Source organism: Condylura cristata, unplaced genomic scaffold (genome assembly GCF_000260355.1).
Source record: "Condylura cristata isolate star-nosed mole 26May11 unplaced genomic scaffold, ConCri1.0 scaffold00032, whole genome shotgun sequence".
NCBI lineage: Eukaryota > Metazoa > Chordata > Mammalia > Eulipotyphla > Talpidae > Condylura > Condylura cristata.
The window spans coordinates 2,371,344-2,388,083 of NW_004567133.1; the positions used below are offsets into that span (position 1 = coordinate 2,371,344).

The window sequence follows — 16,740 nt, forward strand, 5'->3', positions numbered from 1 at the left end:
TAGCTACTGAATGCTGGCAAGAGAGAAAAGCAGGGTGAAACAAGAGAGGCCGGGAGATGGGCCCTCGGGCCAGTGCCCAACAGCCAAGAAACAGTTCCCACAAACCCTCAGGAACCACAGACATTTTCTTTAACTGCTTGTGGCCTCATTTTTTTTTCCTTCCTAAAACTCTAGGAAGTCATTTTAAGACAGTGGATTGTTTAATTTGCATTTTAGTTTATATACAGTAAAATTGCACTCTCTGCGATGCATTTTTATGAGCTTGGGCAAATGTAGGGAGTCACACAACCACTTCTACAATCAAGCTAAATAACAGGTCCCCCGAAAATTCCCTCGTACCCCTGTACGAGCACTCCCCACCCCCAGGTCGGCTGCTGTGTCCTCAATTCCAATAGCTTTGCCTTTTCTATAACGTTACAGAAGTGGACAGGCCAGCAGTTCAGCCTTTCCTCTGTTGCCTAAATGAAAAGAAACTGCTCTGATTACCAAGCAGGGGTTTCCTTATTCTCTATGTCAATGTATCTAAGACGAACTGGCTTTATATGAGAAGAAATTAGACCTTCCTAAAGGTAACATTGTCATTCTCGGCAACTAGTCTCAGCTCTCCCATCCTCTTTTTCTTCCCCTAGGTGGCTTTTGAGGTTGGCTTTTTCACTCAGCATAATGCACTGGGAGTCACCACGATGCTGCGCTCCAGGGGTCCCTGCCCTCTTATTGCTGAGCAGTATTCCATTGTATGGACATATAATGGCGAGCCTATCCACTCCCCAGCAGCAGGACAATGGGGCATTTTTAACAGAGATAGAATTTAGACGGGTTTAGAACACAGCGGGCAGACAGAAAGGCAACCCTCAAGACTGTGAGAAATTTTTCTTCAAAGAATTGACATTTCTAGCAGGCCATTTGGTTAAACTAAAGGTAGGGAGCAGTTCTTTCTCCCTTCTCTCTGGAGAGCAGATCCCCATTCTCTGGCCTTATATCATCACATGGGCTATGGCATCTGATGGGGGGGGGGGTAAGTCCATGTGGAGGACTCCCAAACTATGCCAGGATCCAGAGTCAGACACTAGCAGGGAGACAGGGACAGAGGTTGAATGCCCACCCTGCACTGGAGTGAGCTTGGGCTTTAGAGGTAGGCACGGCTGAGTGGAAAATCCCTGCAATGGTCAGTTAGCTGCTGTGTGACCTAGCAGAGATTACCTAAGGTCTCTGGGCAACAGTTTCCATGTGAGTAAAAGTAGATAATATCACCTTGCTTGTGGATACCAAGGGATAATATGGCTCAAGACCCACGTGGGTGCCTAACATACAGCGGCACTCAAAGACTGGGTATTCTCTTTACCTCTTCTAGGAGAGCTTCCCCAAATATCCCAAGTATGACTGTTCTTGAACTTCCCAGCCTCCAAAACTGTGGGAAATAACTGTCTGTTGTTTAAGTCATTCAGTCTATGGTGCTTTGTATGGCAGCCCTTATATCCCTTAAATAAATCATATGTATAGCCATTGTGGAATATCATATAGCCGTTAAAATATAAATACCAGGCCCTCCCTGGTGGCACAGCAGGTTAAAGCACAGCACTAAGAAGCTTAAGCCACTTCTGCATGAGTTCTATCCCTGCCTGCCCCGGAGGTGATCCACATGGCGTGGCAGACCTCTCCTGACCTGCCCGCTGCTCCCCTCGGCAGTGTACTTCACCAGTTGGCCTGTTCTGCTCCCCCACTGTCTCTGGTGACTCCTATCACCCCCCTGCACCTCTGGCCTGTACCCCAGTTCTGTATGCATAAATAAACAAATCTTTATATATATATTTATATATATATTATATATATATGTCACATGAAAATGCATTCAATATTATTATCCATTGGGGAAATACAAATTAAAACTATGATGAGATATCAGAATTCCATTCATTAGAACAGCTAAAATTAAAAATACCAAATGCTGGCAAAGAGGCAGAAAAACCAGAGGGCTCTTACATCACTGGTGACAAAATAAAGTCACTTCATAAAATAGCTTACCTGTTTCTTTAAAAACTAAATACAACTTACAGTATGATCCAGCAACTGCATTGTTATGTATTTACCTAGAAAATGAAAACTTATGTCCACACAAAACCTGTATGAGAATGTTCATAGCAGTTTTATTTGTAATAGCTAACACCTGGGAACAACCCAAATATCCTTCAATGGGTGAAGGGTTAAACAAACTGTGATACATCCATACCATGGAATTCCACTTAGTAATAAAATAGAAGGCAATAACTTCGGCCTTGACACAGGCAACAGCTTGGATAGATCACAAGGAAATTATGCTGAATGAAAAAGTCAATCTCTAACAGTTACATACTAGATGATTCCATTTACATATTATTCTTGATTCCATTTACATATTATTCTTGAAATGACAATAAAGAACATACTAAAGAGGTATGTCATCAACTGTCACAGGGACAAAGAGCTCTCTGGCTGCTGGAGTCGTACCTCTTATACCCACCCTTCCTGAGGACATCGCTGGAGAGCCTTGGGCTTACAGATCGCAAATTTGAACATCTCATTGATCATGGAAAGTTAAAAATAATATGGCTTCATGCCCTATTAAATTTTTTCATTGGTTTGCCAATAAAATTATGTCTACGGGACAATGGGCTTATATTCCAATATGTTTCCAGTTTGTTGACTGTGCCACTAGATGGATGGGTCACTGGGCAGGTAGTTAGACAGGAAAGACAGAAAAGAGTTTCACGGACAGACAGAAGAGCTGAAGCACCAGGGAGCGGAAGGAGGAAAACAGGATCAGTTTCTATTCCTGTGCGGCTTCACTAGCTACGTCACTCATTTACTCCTTCAGACATTTTCTTTTTGGTAATCTGATAAAAACAGCGTCAACATGAAAGTCTCCATCCTAACTCAATATTTGAACCCAGACATTCTCAAGCCTGCTGATGAGAGTTGGGAGAGAGGGAGGCTGGTCACCTGAGAGTCCTGGAAGCCACCAAATGCAAACCCAGAGTAGCACAGAAATAAACTGCAGGGCGCCCACATGCCAGACCCCGGGCCCGAAGGAAGACCCGACACAGCCGCACGCAGAAATATGAATGCGCCCAGCAATGCCAAGTGACAGGCACGCTTCGAGACCGTTGTGTGAGCTTCCAGAACCTGCCATGGAGGCTTTGAGGATAAAAGCCAGGAGAGAGGTTACACTTGGGACTGGGGGCCAGGAGGGCGAGAGGCTGGTGAGGTGGGAAGGGGTTTGGGCCACCCCGAGCGCCTTGATGCAGGAGCTGGTTGCACGTGTGCTTGGTTTGCAGCCACATCCAGTGGCTGTGCTGCAAGGTGGGAGGCCCCGGCCCATCAGGCGGGGCCCGGGCGTCTGTGGAAGATATCCCCTCTACGCCACTGCCCTGGGGGCGCTGCAGGCCTCCAGGCTATTCTGCCCCAAATAGAGCTGAACCTGCTGACCTGCCTGCCAGGTGCCGCCTCCCTGACCTCGGCTGAGCATACCACTTGCACGCTCCCTTCCTGCCCCTCCTCTCCACTGAAGGAGAGGGCAGCCCAAAAGCTCAGCTTCTACAACTGAGAAAGGTCTTTTTTTTATATATAAAAAATTTATTTATTTAAAGAAAGAAAGAAAGATTTATTTATTTATGCATACAAGAGTTGGGGTGTCGTCCAGAGGTGCAGGGGGTGGGCGCAATGAGAGGATTCACCAGAGACAGATTGGGGAGCAGAACAGGTGGATCTACCGAAATGCACTGCTGACAGGAGCAGCAGTGAGACAGGTGAGGGCTGCCTCTGCTTCTGACCTGGACCACACCCGCAGAGAAGCAGACCTCCTCTCCCACAGGAGCCCAGGACAGGAAATTGCCATGGCCGCCTCTCCCGGGCTCTGTTGGTGCCTGGCAGTGGCGGCCCTGAATCCCCACAACAGAGAACTAAAGAAACTTGTCCAGGCTCCCAGACAAAGAGGGTCTGTCTGTCTGTCCCATAGAAGCAAAGGGCAGTCCAGGGCCAAGCTGGCAAGCCCGTCCCCTTTCTCCAGCCTGGCCCCAGGCTACTTCTTTGTGTCCATTCATGAATTCACAATCCTCCTGGAAGGCAGACAGCATCTTGGCTCAGTCTTTGGGAAACAGAGGGCAGGAAACAGTCCTTGGACTGATGCCACCTCGGAAAGGCCATGAGATCAAAATCCCAAGGGAAAAGAAGCTGGGAACAGGAAGGGGAAACTGAGGAAGAGGTGGGAAGAGGGAGACTTAACTGAGTGCCAGGTCCCAGGAAGTCTGGTGAGGCCTACAGGAGAGAACACAGCCTGGGCATGTGAACAGTGCCCCCTGGAGGTGTGCACTGGCACTACTAACCAGTACTCCCCGGGTACCTGGGGACTCTCCTCCCCTCCTCCCTTCCCCCCACTTCTAGAGCAGGGGCCATCCTTGCCGCCCTGGAAGGGGTAGGGAAACCCAGACCCTCAAAGCCAGGGAGCCATGGTAAGCCACCTCTGCAATCTCCGAGTCAAGGGGCTGACGTAGCCTCCCAACCCCCACCCTAGATGCTGGCAGTGCCCAACCTCCTCCTCAGCCCAAGGGCTTCATTCTGGCTGCAAGCAGGAGCTTGGGGTCACCCTCCTTCAGACTCACAGGGAGGTGATGATCACCCCTGCTTGCTGGATGGGAATGACCCCACGGCATGGTCCTCGGTCTCCAGAGCCCACAGCAGCCACTCGCTTCTTCATCTTCCCTTTAGTGCCTGTCAGCCCTGCCCTGCTCTCATTCCTCCTCTGCTTCATGTCCCCTGGGATCACCTGCCAAACACGGTGTGCCCTTGAATCCTGTCAAGACTGTTCCTGGGGGAACCTAACTTACTAGAATCTCTGTAGCTAACAACTGGCTCGGCTGTGCTCTGGGCAAGGAAGCAACATTGCTTCTGATTTCGCCAGTCCAGTGAGGGTACTGCTGGCACCAGGAGGCCTGGTAGTACAGCACTTTGGCTTGCGAGGCTCACTCGCCCTACGTCGGCTCCACAGGCAGCTGAGAGAAGGGGCTCCCACCTGCTTGTTCACAGCGTGTTCCCTGTGGCAGGCACTGAAGTGAAACTGGTCCCCCCTAGCCCCCTGTTCCTCTGTAAAACCCTGGACTCTTGCAAGGCAGGGTTATCAAAGCCCATTTTTCAGATGAGAAAAATGAAGTTCAGGGGCCCTCCCTAGTGGTGAAACGGGTTAAGATGCAGTGCTGTGAAGCTGGCCGCAGCCACTTCTACGCAAGTTCGATCCCAGGCCAGGGAGGTGACCTACATGGCACAGCAGACCTCTCCTGTCTCGCCTGCTGCTCCCCTCAGCAGTGTACTTTGTCAATCTGCCTGTTCTGCTCCCCACTCTGTCTCTGGAGAATCCTCTCACTGCCCCTGCAGAGGCCCTCACAGGCCTCTGGCCTGTACCCCAGTTCTGTATGCATAAATAAACACATCTTTAAAAAGAAAAGGAAAATGAGGCCCAGGAAGGTGTCACAGGTCAGAGCCAGAGCCTGACTCTGGGAGCCGGGTGCAGGGCCCCTCCAGAGTCACCGTCCTTAGGTTCTGCCACCAAAATGCACGGGCAAAGCCACCCAGCACCCTGGGAGGGACAGACCACTACTCCATCTCCCTGGCGCTCCGAAACCCAGTGGCCCATGCCCCCACCACATGGCTTTCCCTGATGTCGTGATGGGATTACATACCCAGTGAAGGCCTGGGAGGGCCCGTGCCCACTGTGGCTGATGGTTCAGGGAGCTTCACCAGGGCAAGTGGGGCTATGTTAACTCCAGGGCAGTAACCCTGGAGTGTGTCAACTTGAGTTTTGGGTTCAACTCCATCCCCTATTCTGGAACCAGATGTCCATTCCTGAGCAAAGCCACTGCCTACTGGGAGAAAAGAGCCCCCAGAGATGGGCATCCTTCTAAGCAAAATGCATGCATGCACATGAGTGTGTACAACCCTAGGGTTTTACAGAGTCCAAAATACCATCCACACAGCCTAGGGATATCAAGACACAAACAGGGTCATTCCTTCCCCACCCTGAGGCTTCTCTTTGGAAGAAACGAACCCTCGATTTTATCTGGGTGAATGAAGATCCAACCACTTTGATGTACTGAGTGCAGACTTTGGGGTGAGGGTCTTCATTAACAGCATCCTGAAAGCCACAAAACCGTAATGCCTAATGAAATCATTGATTCAGACAATGTAATGGACGGATGCTAAGACCCTTGGTGAGGGGTTGCCAAGCAACAGGGTAATCAAAAAGAGCTGAGTATCCCCTGTGGATTATGTTGGAGCCTTGAAATTGATGTTAGCATCACTGGAAAAGGGGCAGTCAGATATCTCCTGGAGAGATGTGATGCCAGGTTTCTTACCAAGAACATAGATCAGCAGAAGAACTGCTATCTAAACTGCTATCTAAAATGGCAGCCACAACCCATGAGTGGCTAAATGTAAATTCCCTAAAATGAAGCAAAATGTACAATTCAATTCTTCTGCCCACTGGCATTTTCAAGAACTCTACAGCACTAGGAATTATGGGCAATGCAGGCTGGTGGGATGGTGCTTTGTGGTCAGGGAAGCAACTATCTCACTGGTTAGAAATGTGGACGAGTAATATTATCTGGGATCTGTCTTCACATACTCCTGCAGAGAAAAAGCCAAGAGATAAAGCAGAAATATAGCAGACTGTTGCTAACTGTTAAAATCAGGCTACAAAAAAAAAAAAAAAAATCAGGCTACAAGTGTTAGGGGCTCCTTAAGCTAGTCTCTGCTTTTATGAACAAGTTTTCATACTATGAGAAACAGAATATTTACATAATTTCAAATTACTCCTCCCACACTATTAATTTCCAAAGGAAATGGTAACTTGAAAACCCTAGTGGACATCGGTGGTTAGGGTTAATGCCAAGGTGATGACTCGGACTCCTGGTACCAGCCCCAGGGAGGACTCACATGGCTTCTGCCTCCATTTGATCATGAGAAACCACAAAGGATCCCACCTGGGGTACAGTCCACAAAACCAAAGGCCTGGGGACACCTTGAAAATGTGAATGCTTGAAAGACCCAGGAGACTAGGGATGGATTCCAGACCAGAGGCAGCTCATGTGACAAGACTACAGGACCAGAGCTGGAAGGAGACTGCCCACCGTGCTCCAGGTCCTCTCTGGGCATCTGGGCTCAGCTGCACCTGAGCCCGATACGCTGGGATCCTCAGTTCTGGACAGCAATTGAATTATTTTGTTCTTCCTTCTTCCTTCTGCTCCTTGCCCTTCTCTCCTTCCCATTCTCCCGCTTCTTCCTTCCTAATTATGTCCTCTCATTCTTCTTCTTCTTTTATTTTATTTATTTATTTATCTTGCTATAAGCCAGTTCAAACTGAGGTTTGTGTTCCTGAGATTCCCAAATTCACCTTCAAAATCCTCCTTGCCCAAGCACTCAAGCAGAAACTGTCCCACATTTCCAGCATATTTATCAATATCTCAATGAAGCATTTGTTTACAAGAAACCAAAAGGAAACTGAGTCCTCCCCTGAACTATGAGCTTCTAGAGGGGAGAAGGCACATGCTAAGGATTCATTTTTTTTTTTTTTGCGCATACAGAACTGGGGTACAGGCCAGAGGCTCACGGGCGGTGAAAGGCTTCACCAGAGACAGCGTGGGGAGCAGAACAGGCAGATCGACAAAGTACACTGCTGAGGGGAGCAGCGGGCGGGCAGGAGAGGTCTGCTGTGCCATGTGGTCACCTCCAGGGCAGGCAGGAATCGAACTCATGAGGAAGTGGCTTTAGTTTCTCAGTGCTGTGGTTTAACCCGCTGCGCCACCAGGGAGGGCCATCTGAGGATTCATTTTTGTGGGTTAGTTTGTGAATGAACTGATGAACCAACTCACCAAATTCTGGTGCCCTATCAATGGAGAAACCTGCATCCCCACCACATGCTAGACCGTGCTGACCCTCAGGGGACAGAGGATTTGAACAGCAACCAGCCCACCCCCTGCTCCAGGCATTGAGCTTTCTGATTTGGGAGGGGGGGGGGGAAGATGCAGGACAGTGAGCTCTTCCTGCTCAGATTCTGGGACTTGGGACAAACCCAGAAGGGGATATCTGTGTCCAGCTGAATCTGAAGGAGCATTTCTGTTTGCTGCCCAAACAGTGTTTCTGGATAAGTCTCACTTTGTTTCCCCCTGCACATCTTTCAGCTCAGGTTTTCAGTCCAGAAGGAGAGCGACAATCTGAAACCTGCTGGTGCTGAAAGGACAGCTCCCCAGGGCCTCCTCAGACAGCAAGTATCCTGTGACACATCAGCTCATCATTTAATTGGCACCCACTGTATGCCACTTGGCATGCATTTCCTTACATCTTCCACATAATCTTACAATGAAAGCATCATTTCCCCCATCTTCCCCACCCCTGCACCTCACACCCCCATCTGGTCACATTGCCACTCCATACAGCTTGTTTGTTGTCTGTTACTCAACTAGATTTGAGCAACATGAGGACAGGGAATTTGTCTTGGTCAGTCCTGTATTCAACCTCCCTCCCCTCCCACTCCTGTCCTTCCCAATTGAAGACCTCAACCAAAACAACAGTTTATAAAATTGGAGCCATAAAATCCCAAAAGCCCCATTTCCCTAAGCCACTCTTGGCCTGTAGTGTTTCCAATATCTGGTTGGTAAGTTCCATCCACTTGACAGAGACAGAGCTGGGGGAAGGTTCAGTAAACCCCAGTTCTGACTCTCTTGTGCCCTTGGTGATTACTTCTGCTGGACATTTTGGGAGAAGGGGAATATCACTGTCCACAGAAAGACAGGAGTTCAAGAAAAGACACATTCTCTGGCTTAAAGTTCATTGTCTCACAGGTCAGGTTCTCTGCAAAGCAAGAGGGTACAAGTATTGATCCCCAAGATAGGGCTTCCTCTTGGCCGAGTCCCCAGGACAGCGGGTCTGTGATAATGCCACTTCATTTGGAGTTAGCCACGGCCCTTGGGTGACCACAAAGGCCCCCCTGTGTCACACACTCTGATCCAACCCTCACACAGAGGCAGGACCTGAGTCTGAGGAAGACGAATGACGGTCACTGGGTGAGCGACAGGGTGGGGCAACAAAAAAACAGTTAGGCCACTCACTCTGCACCGGGCTCTGGCCAGCCCTGGCATCAGGCCCCAAACAACTTGACCCAGGAGCCTACTAACTTGTTCATTTTAGAGATGAGGATTCTGAGGCCCAAGGACTCAACCATGGGAGGTTGGTATCATTCTTATTTCCCATTTTTCAGAAGAGGAAACCGAGGCACAGAGAGGACAAGTGGCATGCCGGAGATCTCACAGCCAGTAAGGGGAGAACCTGAGACAAATCCAAGCAGTCTCAAAGTCCCCCCAGTGCAATTTCTATTTCCCATACCTCAAGCATTTACAGTACGACGTGTGCAGGGCTCCACTAACTTGCATAACATGTAATTACTGTTCTGTGTATTGGCAGCCAAATGGACACTGAACGATAGAGATGAATGGTTTCGTTTTTATAAAGGAAGAATCAGTTACATTTTGAAAAAAATCTTTTTACAGTCCTTAAATACTTTGATTACCTGATATGTGCATGTACAAATGTTAATAGAAAATTGTACGTTTAATAGAAAATTTTGGATATTTTAAAATGAAAATCTAAAAGTTTCCATTTTTCACATGGGCTGACATGTTCATGTGTGTGCTTTTTTATTTAACTACATTTTTCATGGTGTTCCTTTAGACTAGTGCTCTGCAGGAGAAATTTCTGTAGTAATGGGAATGTTACATATTGTTTTCCAACCTGATGGCCAGTGGCCACACGTGGCTACCGAGTATTTGATTCCAGTGCCTGAGGAGGTAACTTTTAATTTAATTTTGATGAATTTTCATTTGTATGTAAATAGCTACAGGTGCCAGCCCTACAGTCCTGGCAATACAACTTTAAAATTATTCGTGTTCATAGACGCTACATGTACATCATGAACATAAATAACAGAACGAATGATTTTGCTGCAATGAAATCAAGAAAAAATTAATCCTATGAAATAATAAACAAATACATGTCTTTCTTTTACTATTCATCCAAGCTGTTGCTGGCCCAGCAACAAATGCCAAGAAAATTGTAAAAATAACTACACTCAGTGGCCTCTGGTACATCCACCAAACCATGGCCACCGTTTCCAGAATTCCATTTGGTCACTAGAGATGTATGTACGGGAGGACAGAACCCTGGTGTTGAAAAGCTTGTTAAGCTTGCCTGGTACCTTTAAATTTCAGACATATGGTGTGGGGGCTTCCGCTGGGACCTTACTTCGGTCCCAAACTGTGGGGGCCTGTTGGAGAGGGAGGGGAGGAGGCTGAGGCCAGATGGTGTGTTCTATGAGCCCTTCCAGTCCCTGCAAGGGTGTGGGCAGCTACGGACTCCACACCCTCACCCCTGCCACGGCAGCTGGCGAGTCTGCAGCTGAAGGCTCTCAGCACCGAGGGATGCTTCTGTGGCTCGGGCAATTATGATGATTAGCCCTGTGCCCTGGGCGCCCCCACTTCAGGCAAACAAACGGATGGAAACTGCCTCCTCTGGGGCCCTCCCTGGTGGTGCAAGCTATCGCAGCCACTGCAGCACGTGTTCAATCCCCGGCCAGGGAGCTGACCCACATGGCGTGGCGGACCTCTCCTGGCCTGCCTGCAGCTCCCCTCAGCAGTGCATTTCAGTAGATTTGCCTGTTCTGTTCCCCACTCTGTCTCTGGTAAATCCTCCCCTCCCCCCACCTCTGGCCTGTACCACAGTTCTGTTAAAGAAAAAACAAAACTTCCGCGTCCAGATAAGAAAGTGAGACGATGGATCGCACTCAGGCTTAGGGCTCGTCTTCCCTTCTCCCTGAAGTGTAGAGACGGCCTGCTCCACAGTCAACCCCCAAGAGGCAGCACCTGTAAAGCGCGTGTGTACATACACACACACACACACACACACACACACACACACACACACACACACACACACACACCACTGTCCCCCCTTGTTACGAGTCAGAGAACACCTGACACGACAAGGGATTTCTCAGGGAGCCCCGTGGATCTTGAGAAGCCTCTGACACTTCCCCAAATCACCTCTGACAAGAGACAAATTATAAGTACTAACGATCCAGCTAACCACACTTTAGAAAACCAGCTATGGGGCCCTCCCTGGTGGCCCAGCAGGTTAAAGCGCAGCACTGCAAGCTGGCTGCAGCCGCTTCAGTGTGAGTTCGATCCCTGGCCCTGGAGGTGACCCACATGGCGCGGCAGACCTCTCTTGACCTGCCTGCTGCTCCCCTCAGCAGTGTGCTTCGTCAATCTGCCTGTTCTTCTCCCCTCTCTGGTGAACCCTCTCACTGCCCCACCCCTGTACCTGTTCTGTATAAATAAATAAATCTTTTTTAAAAAAGAAGAAGAAGCTATGTACCAGGTGCTGCATTAGATGCCTCACAGATACTATCTTAATCATCTTAACAATAGAAGCATGTATGATGCCTGAGACCTTCAGAACTCAGGACTGATTCTAAGTGGCTCTGAAGGGATGTTAGGTAGCAGGAGAGGTGCTAAATCCATGGAAGGCCTCCCAGGGCCACCACGTCCTCCACCACTCCTTCTGTTAGCCTCGGGAGCTAACAGGAAGCAAGGAAGCAATTGTTGAAGAAGTTATTTGCCCAACAGAGCCCAGCAAAGGGAAGGCAGAGTCAAGGCAAGCTCCAAGCTCCTCCTGCTTCCCAAGGACACCACTTGGACCATGCTGGGCCTCCGCTTTCAAGGGGCTGCAGAAGCCACTCTGAGTCCCTACAGCACAACCTGTCGGGGCCATTGCCAGTGGGGGCCCTCGACCAGTCACTGGTCACCGACTGCCATCGGTGAGCCCCACAGCCCTGTGGCCTCAGGGACTCGGCTAATGCCCAGAGCTGATAACGAGGCAGGTGTCCACATGGAGAATTCTCCTGAACATTGCTGAAGAAACATCCCAGCAGCATCATTTAAAGAAACAGAATTCAGGAAATGATCTAAGTGTCCAAATGTGGGAAATGACAGGACACGACACGGGCACATGTCAAACTGAGGCTTCAGGTCACTATTAGGGACTAGAGGGTGGGATTACAGCTGCGTCAGGTTCCTGAATGGGGATGCAATGCTTTATGGGAAAAATGGAAATGAGTAAGTTGGAGCATTTAACAGATGGCTCTGGGGTGATGGGAAGAGGGTGACTATTGCTTCATGTTTAAACCTACTTCCTAATATTTAAAATTTTTCTCCAGGGTGCACAGGCTGCATTTATGACCATAAGGTTGCTTTATATGACCTCCCCCTTTAAAGTCACACTGCACTGAGCAGGAGAGGGGACCAATATCTTCAGAGGTCACACAGCCAGTATTCATTCAACAGATTTTAACTGGTACCTACTTAGATACCAGGTGCTGCTGTGGCTGGGGGAGGCAGAAGTGGGTAGGCCCACACTTCCCAGCCCCCCCTTGCAGCAAGATATGGCCACAATGGTCTTGCCCAGGGAATGTGGTCAATGTGCTATCTTCTAATGCAAAGTCCAGCCTGTGTGTCTTTCCTTCCCTCTCTTCCTAGAGGAAACCACTGTCCTGACCGTAAAAATCATTTTCTGACTTTTAACATGCTGTCCTCTATATTCTAAACAACAGAGTCACTGGTTTTGAGTGGTAAGGGATTAGATTCGAAGTTTCTTTTGTGTTCTGCTACCCCTCAACATGTCTATGAGATTTTTCCATACTGTTTTGGGGGAACTGGCGTTTCTTTTCACTGGGGAACACTATCCTGTTGTACGAAGATGCACCATTCCATCCACGATGGATGTTGGGGTTGCCTCCAGGTCTTGCTCACCAACAGACAACACTGTTGAGAAAATTCTTGTCCATTGCCCTGGCTCACATGTGTACAAGTGTCTCTAGGGTAGACACCCAGAAAAGGTCGGCTGTGCCTTGGGTTATACCATGTGTCCAAGCTTAAGTGACAGTTTCTGTTTTCCAAAGTAGTTGTAATAATGCTACCAGACTTCTATATTGACCACCAGAACAGTGTGTCATTGTGCTCTTATTTTGCATTTCCGTGATGACCAATGAGAGGGAGCAACTTATCCCAAGCCATGGCTCCCTTGCATTCTCTCCTCCTCAACACAACTCTCTCTTTACATTTTCTGTTGGGTTGTCTTTTTTGTATTGTGGTTCCAACAATATATTCTGGTTATTAATTTCTTGCTGGCTAAATATGTTGCACATATTCAAGTTTATGGCTTGTCTTCTATCTTCTTCATGGTATTATTTTTCCTAAATAGAAATTCAGAATTTCTATGTAGCCTGGTTTATTAGTCTCTTTTTTTAGGATTGTTACTTTTGTGCCTGTAGAAATATTTACTAACTCTGGAGGCTATATTCTTTTACATTTTTCTAAAAGTTTTAAACTTTTGTATTTTATTTTGCTTTAACTTTTAAAATCACATAATAGTTTATTTTTACATCATTTTGTGCCTTTTTCCATCTCAGTTGTAATCCCATGGGCTTCCCATCACCAAATCACCCATGTGCCATCACCATAGTCCAGGACACTCCTCCCTCCCCCATTCTAACATTTTTACTCTATTTACAGCCAAGTGAAAGGAGCATAAGGGAACTAAGGATACCAAAGCAAGTCAGGAAGATAAAGACAAATAATGGACAGTTTCAGTGCAACACAGCTAATCCAAATTAAGATGGGCTGTGAGTAAAATACATACTATATTTCAAATACCTCTGTTAAGAAAAAAAGTAAAATAGCTCATGAATATTTAGTTTGTATTGGGTACATGTTGAAATGATATTACTTTGGATGAAAAGGGTTAACTATATTCTTAAATTTAATTTCAACTATTTCTTTTTACCTTATGGCAATAAGGTGGACTACCAGCCACGCATTAAACTGAATGGCTACAGAATATTTTAGTAGTTTCTCCCTAGAAAGTTTAGTTAACAATTTTCTGAAAGCTAAGGTCAAGTTGGCTGGTGTAATATTACATTAAATACATCTAAGAATTTTCATTTATAAATGCATGTAATGTATCTGTAATCTATATATATCTAATCTATAGGCTCATCTGCTTATGTCAAAGAAAAACATGCAAAGATTGTGGAAGATTTAAATCAGCATCTATGTATATTTTATTAGAAGTCTATACTTTACAGACCTGGTATGTGATGTATAAGTTGTGTCTGCTAATGAGTAATATATATATAAAGTATTTTGTTTCATTTTTGAAAATAAGTTATTGTCCTTGAAAAATATAAGCATAGTTATCATCTGCATAAAAGAAAATTTAAAGCCACATCTGGCTTGTGACTTGTATGATAGTTCCATTGGGTAGCACTGGGTTATCCTATTAAATTTACTCAATCCAGAAGTCTTTATTGAGGACCCAATTTGTGGGCTGCACACTAATTAGGGCCTCACGATGTGAAAAAGAACAGAAATAGTTCTAATCAATGTGCTCCATTTCCTCACTGGACTCATCACCCACAGATGCTGCATAAGCACAAAAATAAAAGAAGAAACTCAGTCCAGCACCCAGCCCAGCTGGAGAACTCACGCTGTTCCAGTTACAGTGAGGGCAGCACCAGTGTCTAAGCCTAGAGATCACTTATGCCATCTCTCTGTCTTTATAGAAGAACCAGCTGAAGGCCAGAGAAGTTATGACAACTACCCAAGATCTCGCCACCAGGTGTGGGACAGGCAAAGGCCCATTCTTTGCAAAGGCTTCAGAATTCCCTCCCCTGTGTCTGCAGTTACAGCCTCAAGCCCCGGACTTTCCCCCTTCCCTTCCAGAACAAGACCAGCTTACATCTCACAGGACCCTTGAAACAAGCCTTAGACAGCCCAAGTGCCACATCTGAAAAGAGCCTGTGGATCTGTGTTCCCTTTCCCAGTGGGACTCCCCAGCTTGGTGAAAGAGACACTCCTCCCTTGGAGGACATGGCCAGGGAAAGAGCCCACACTCAGACTGGCACCTCTGTGGTCAAGTATGCTCAGTTTGACCACAGCTTGTCTAGACTTCATGGAACTGGGGCCCCTCAACAACTTCCCGAAGACACTAATATGGATGTGGATATCAAGAATGATATCTTTTCACGGAAGGCTTCTGAATTCACCACCTTCCCAGCCTACCAGAGGAGGAAGGCTATTTGAAAGAGGAAGGTGAGAAAGGATTAGGGCAGAGAGGCTGATGGCCCCTCCATCCACTGCCCCCTGTGAAGCAGGTGCATGGAGAGACCCAAGAGACTGTGTCCCAGAGCTTCAGCCCTCCCCCAAGCCTCTAGAGGCCCAGGGCCAACTTCAAGAAGGATTCCCACACCAGCTTTCAGGCAGACCCACCCCCACAAGACCCACCCCCACAAAGCCTTAGAGAAATTTAGTAGCTGTGAGCCACTCCTCCCTCCCCCTTCCCTTAATTGGGAATCAAGCCCCAGGAGCTGGACTTCTGCTCAGCAATCTGGCACGACTGTGCCATCACCATATTAGGAGAAGCACTAAGGCTGTGTGTGGGGCTGAGGGAGAGGGGGCCGAGGAAAGCAGCTCTCCCATGGTTCTGAGCCTCAGTTTCCCCACCTAAAAGAACATTTCTCATTCCTTCTGCCATGCTATGGGGGTGGTGAAAGGTGTTGAGGGGTGTAGGTGTGTCGGGGGAACAGACGAAGGGGTAGGCTAGGGTGTTGAAGGGACACAGGGTGGTGGAGACAAAGTTGAGGTGGCAGTGGTGGGGCCAGGATGGGTGTGGGGGGGAGGATGGGGTGTTGAGGGTGGGAGACAGGGGCTGTGGGAGGGGAAACAGGGTGGAGTTAAACAAGGAGGTTTCGGGAATCACAGGATGGTATCCTAACAGGGGTGATGTGAGCAACCGTTCTGTGGGGGGCTGGGGGGCTGGGAGAGAACGCGGAGGGTACAGGGGGTGAGGGGGCAGAAGCAGTGAGAGGGGGCGGCAGTGGTGTGTGTGCCCACGCCTTTCATCATTAACAAGCATAACAGAAACTGAGCCACCTCCCAGGCACCTAGCGTTGCGCTCCAGGATCATCTCGACCCTCGCGGGGACTCTCTCGTAAGTTATCCCCAGTTTGCAGACCTGGACACTGAGGCTCAGAGACATGAAGCGACCGGCCTACGGGCACCCCGCTGAGGGGAGCTCTGGGAACAGGCGCGACTCCCGAGCTCCAGGCTCAAAGCTGAGAGCAGAGAGCATTACGACCACGACGTCTCCTTTCTGGTTTCTTCTGGTCGAGGTTGGGGTCCTTTAATCAGCTGGAATTCTCCAGGCGGCAGAGGGTCGAGCAAGCGGTGCCGATCAGAGAGCCTCGACTGCCCTTCCCAGAGCCCCCAGGCTCGGCGCCCCCAGCGCTCCCTCCGCTCACCCCCGCATGCGCCCTCAGCCGTCCACCCGCGTTCGCCCTGCCTGGCGCGTACCCCGCCGCTCACTAGCACACACACCCCCAGCTCCCCTTGCGCCCCCCGCCCCGTTCACCTGGGATTCACGCACCCTGCTCTTCCCCCACCGGCTCCCCTCGGCAACCCCAGCTCCCAGAGGCTCACCTCGCGTACTTCGTCTTCTGGAAATCCAGGAGCCGGGGAGCGAACATCTTGGCGGTTCCATCAGCCTCCAGCCCGGGCTCAGACAACGGGAACTTGGAGGGACTGGCCGGCTGGAGGCGCCGGGCGCGGG

At 48.6% G+C, this 16,740-nt stretch overlaps 1 protein-coding gene across 2 annotated transcripts in view; it reads right to left on the bottom strand.

Annotated features, from left to right (window-relative positions):
• The window catches only part of MMD2 (monocyte to macrophage differentiation-associated 2), a 31,265-nt gene extending 14,555 nt beyond the window's left edge, over nt 1-16,710 (bottom strand). Inside the window, exon 1 of one of the 2 annotated variants that reach the window (XM_004691919.2) lies at nt 16,611-16,687. In XM_004691919.2, the coding sequence (XP_004691976.1) occupies nt 16,611-16,657 (47 nt within the window). In that variant the 5' untranslated portion in view covers nt 16,658-16,687. Of the gene's footprint in view, nt 1-16,610 lie in introns of both variants that reach the window. The other variant, XM_012731979.1, reaches the window with a different exon arrangement.
• Between the last annotated feature and the right edge of the window lie 30 nt (nt 16,711-16,740).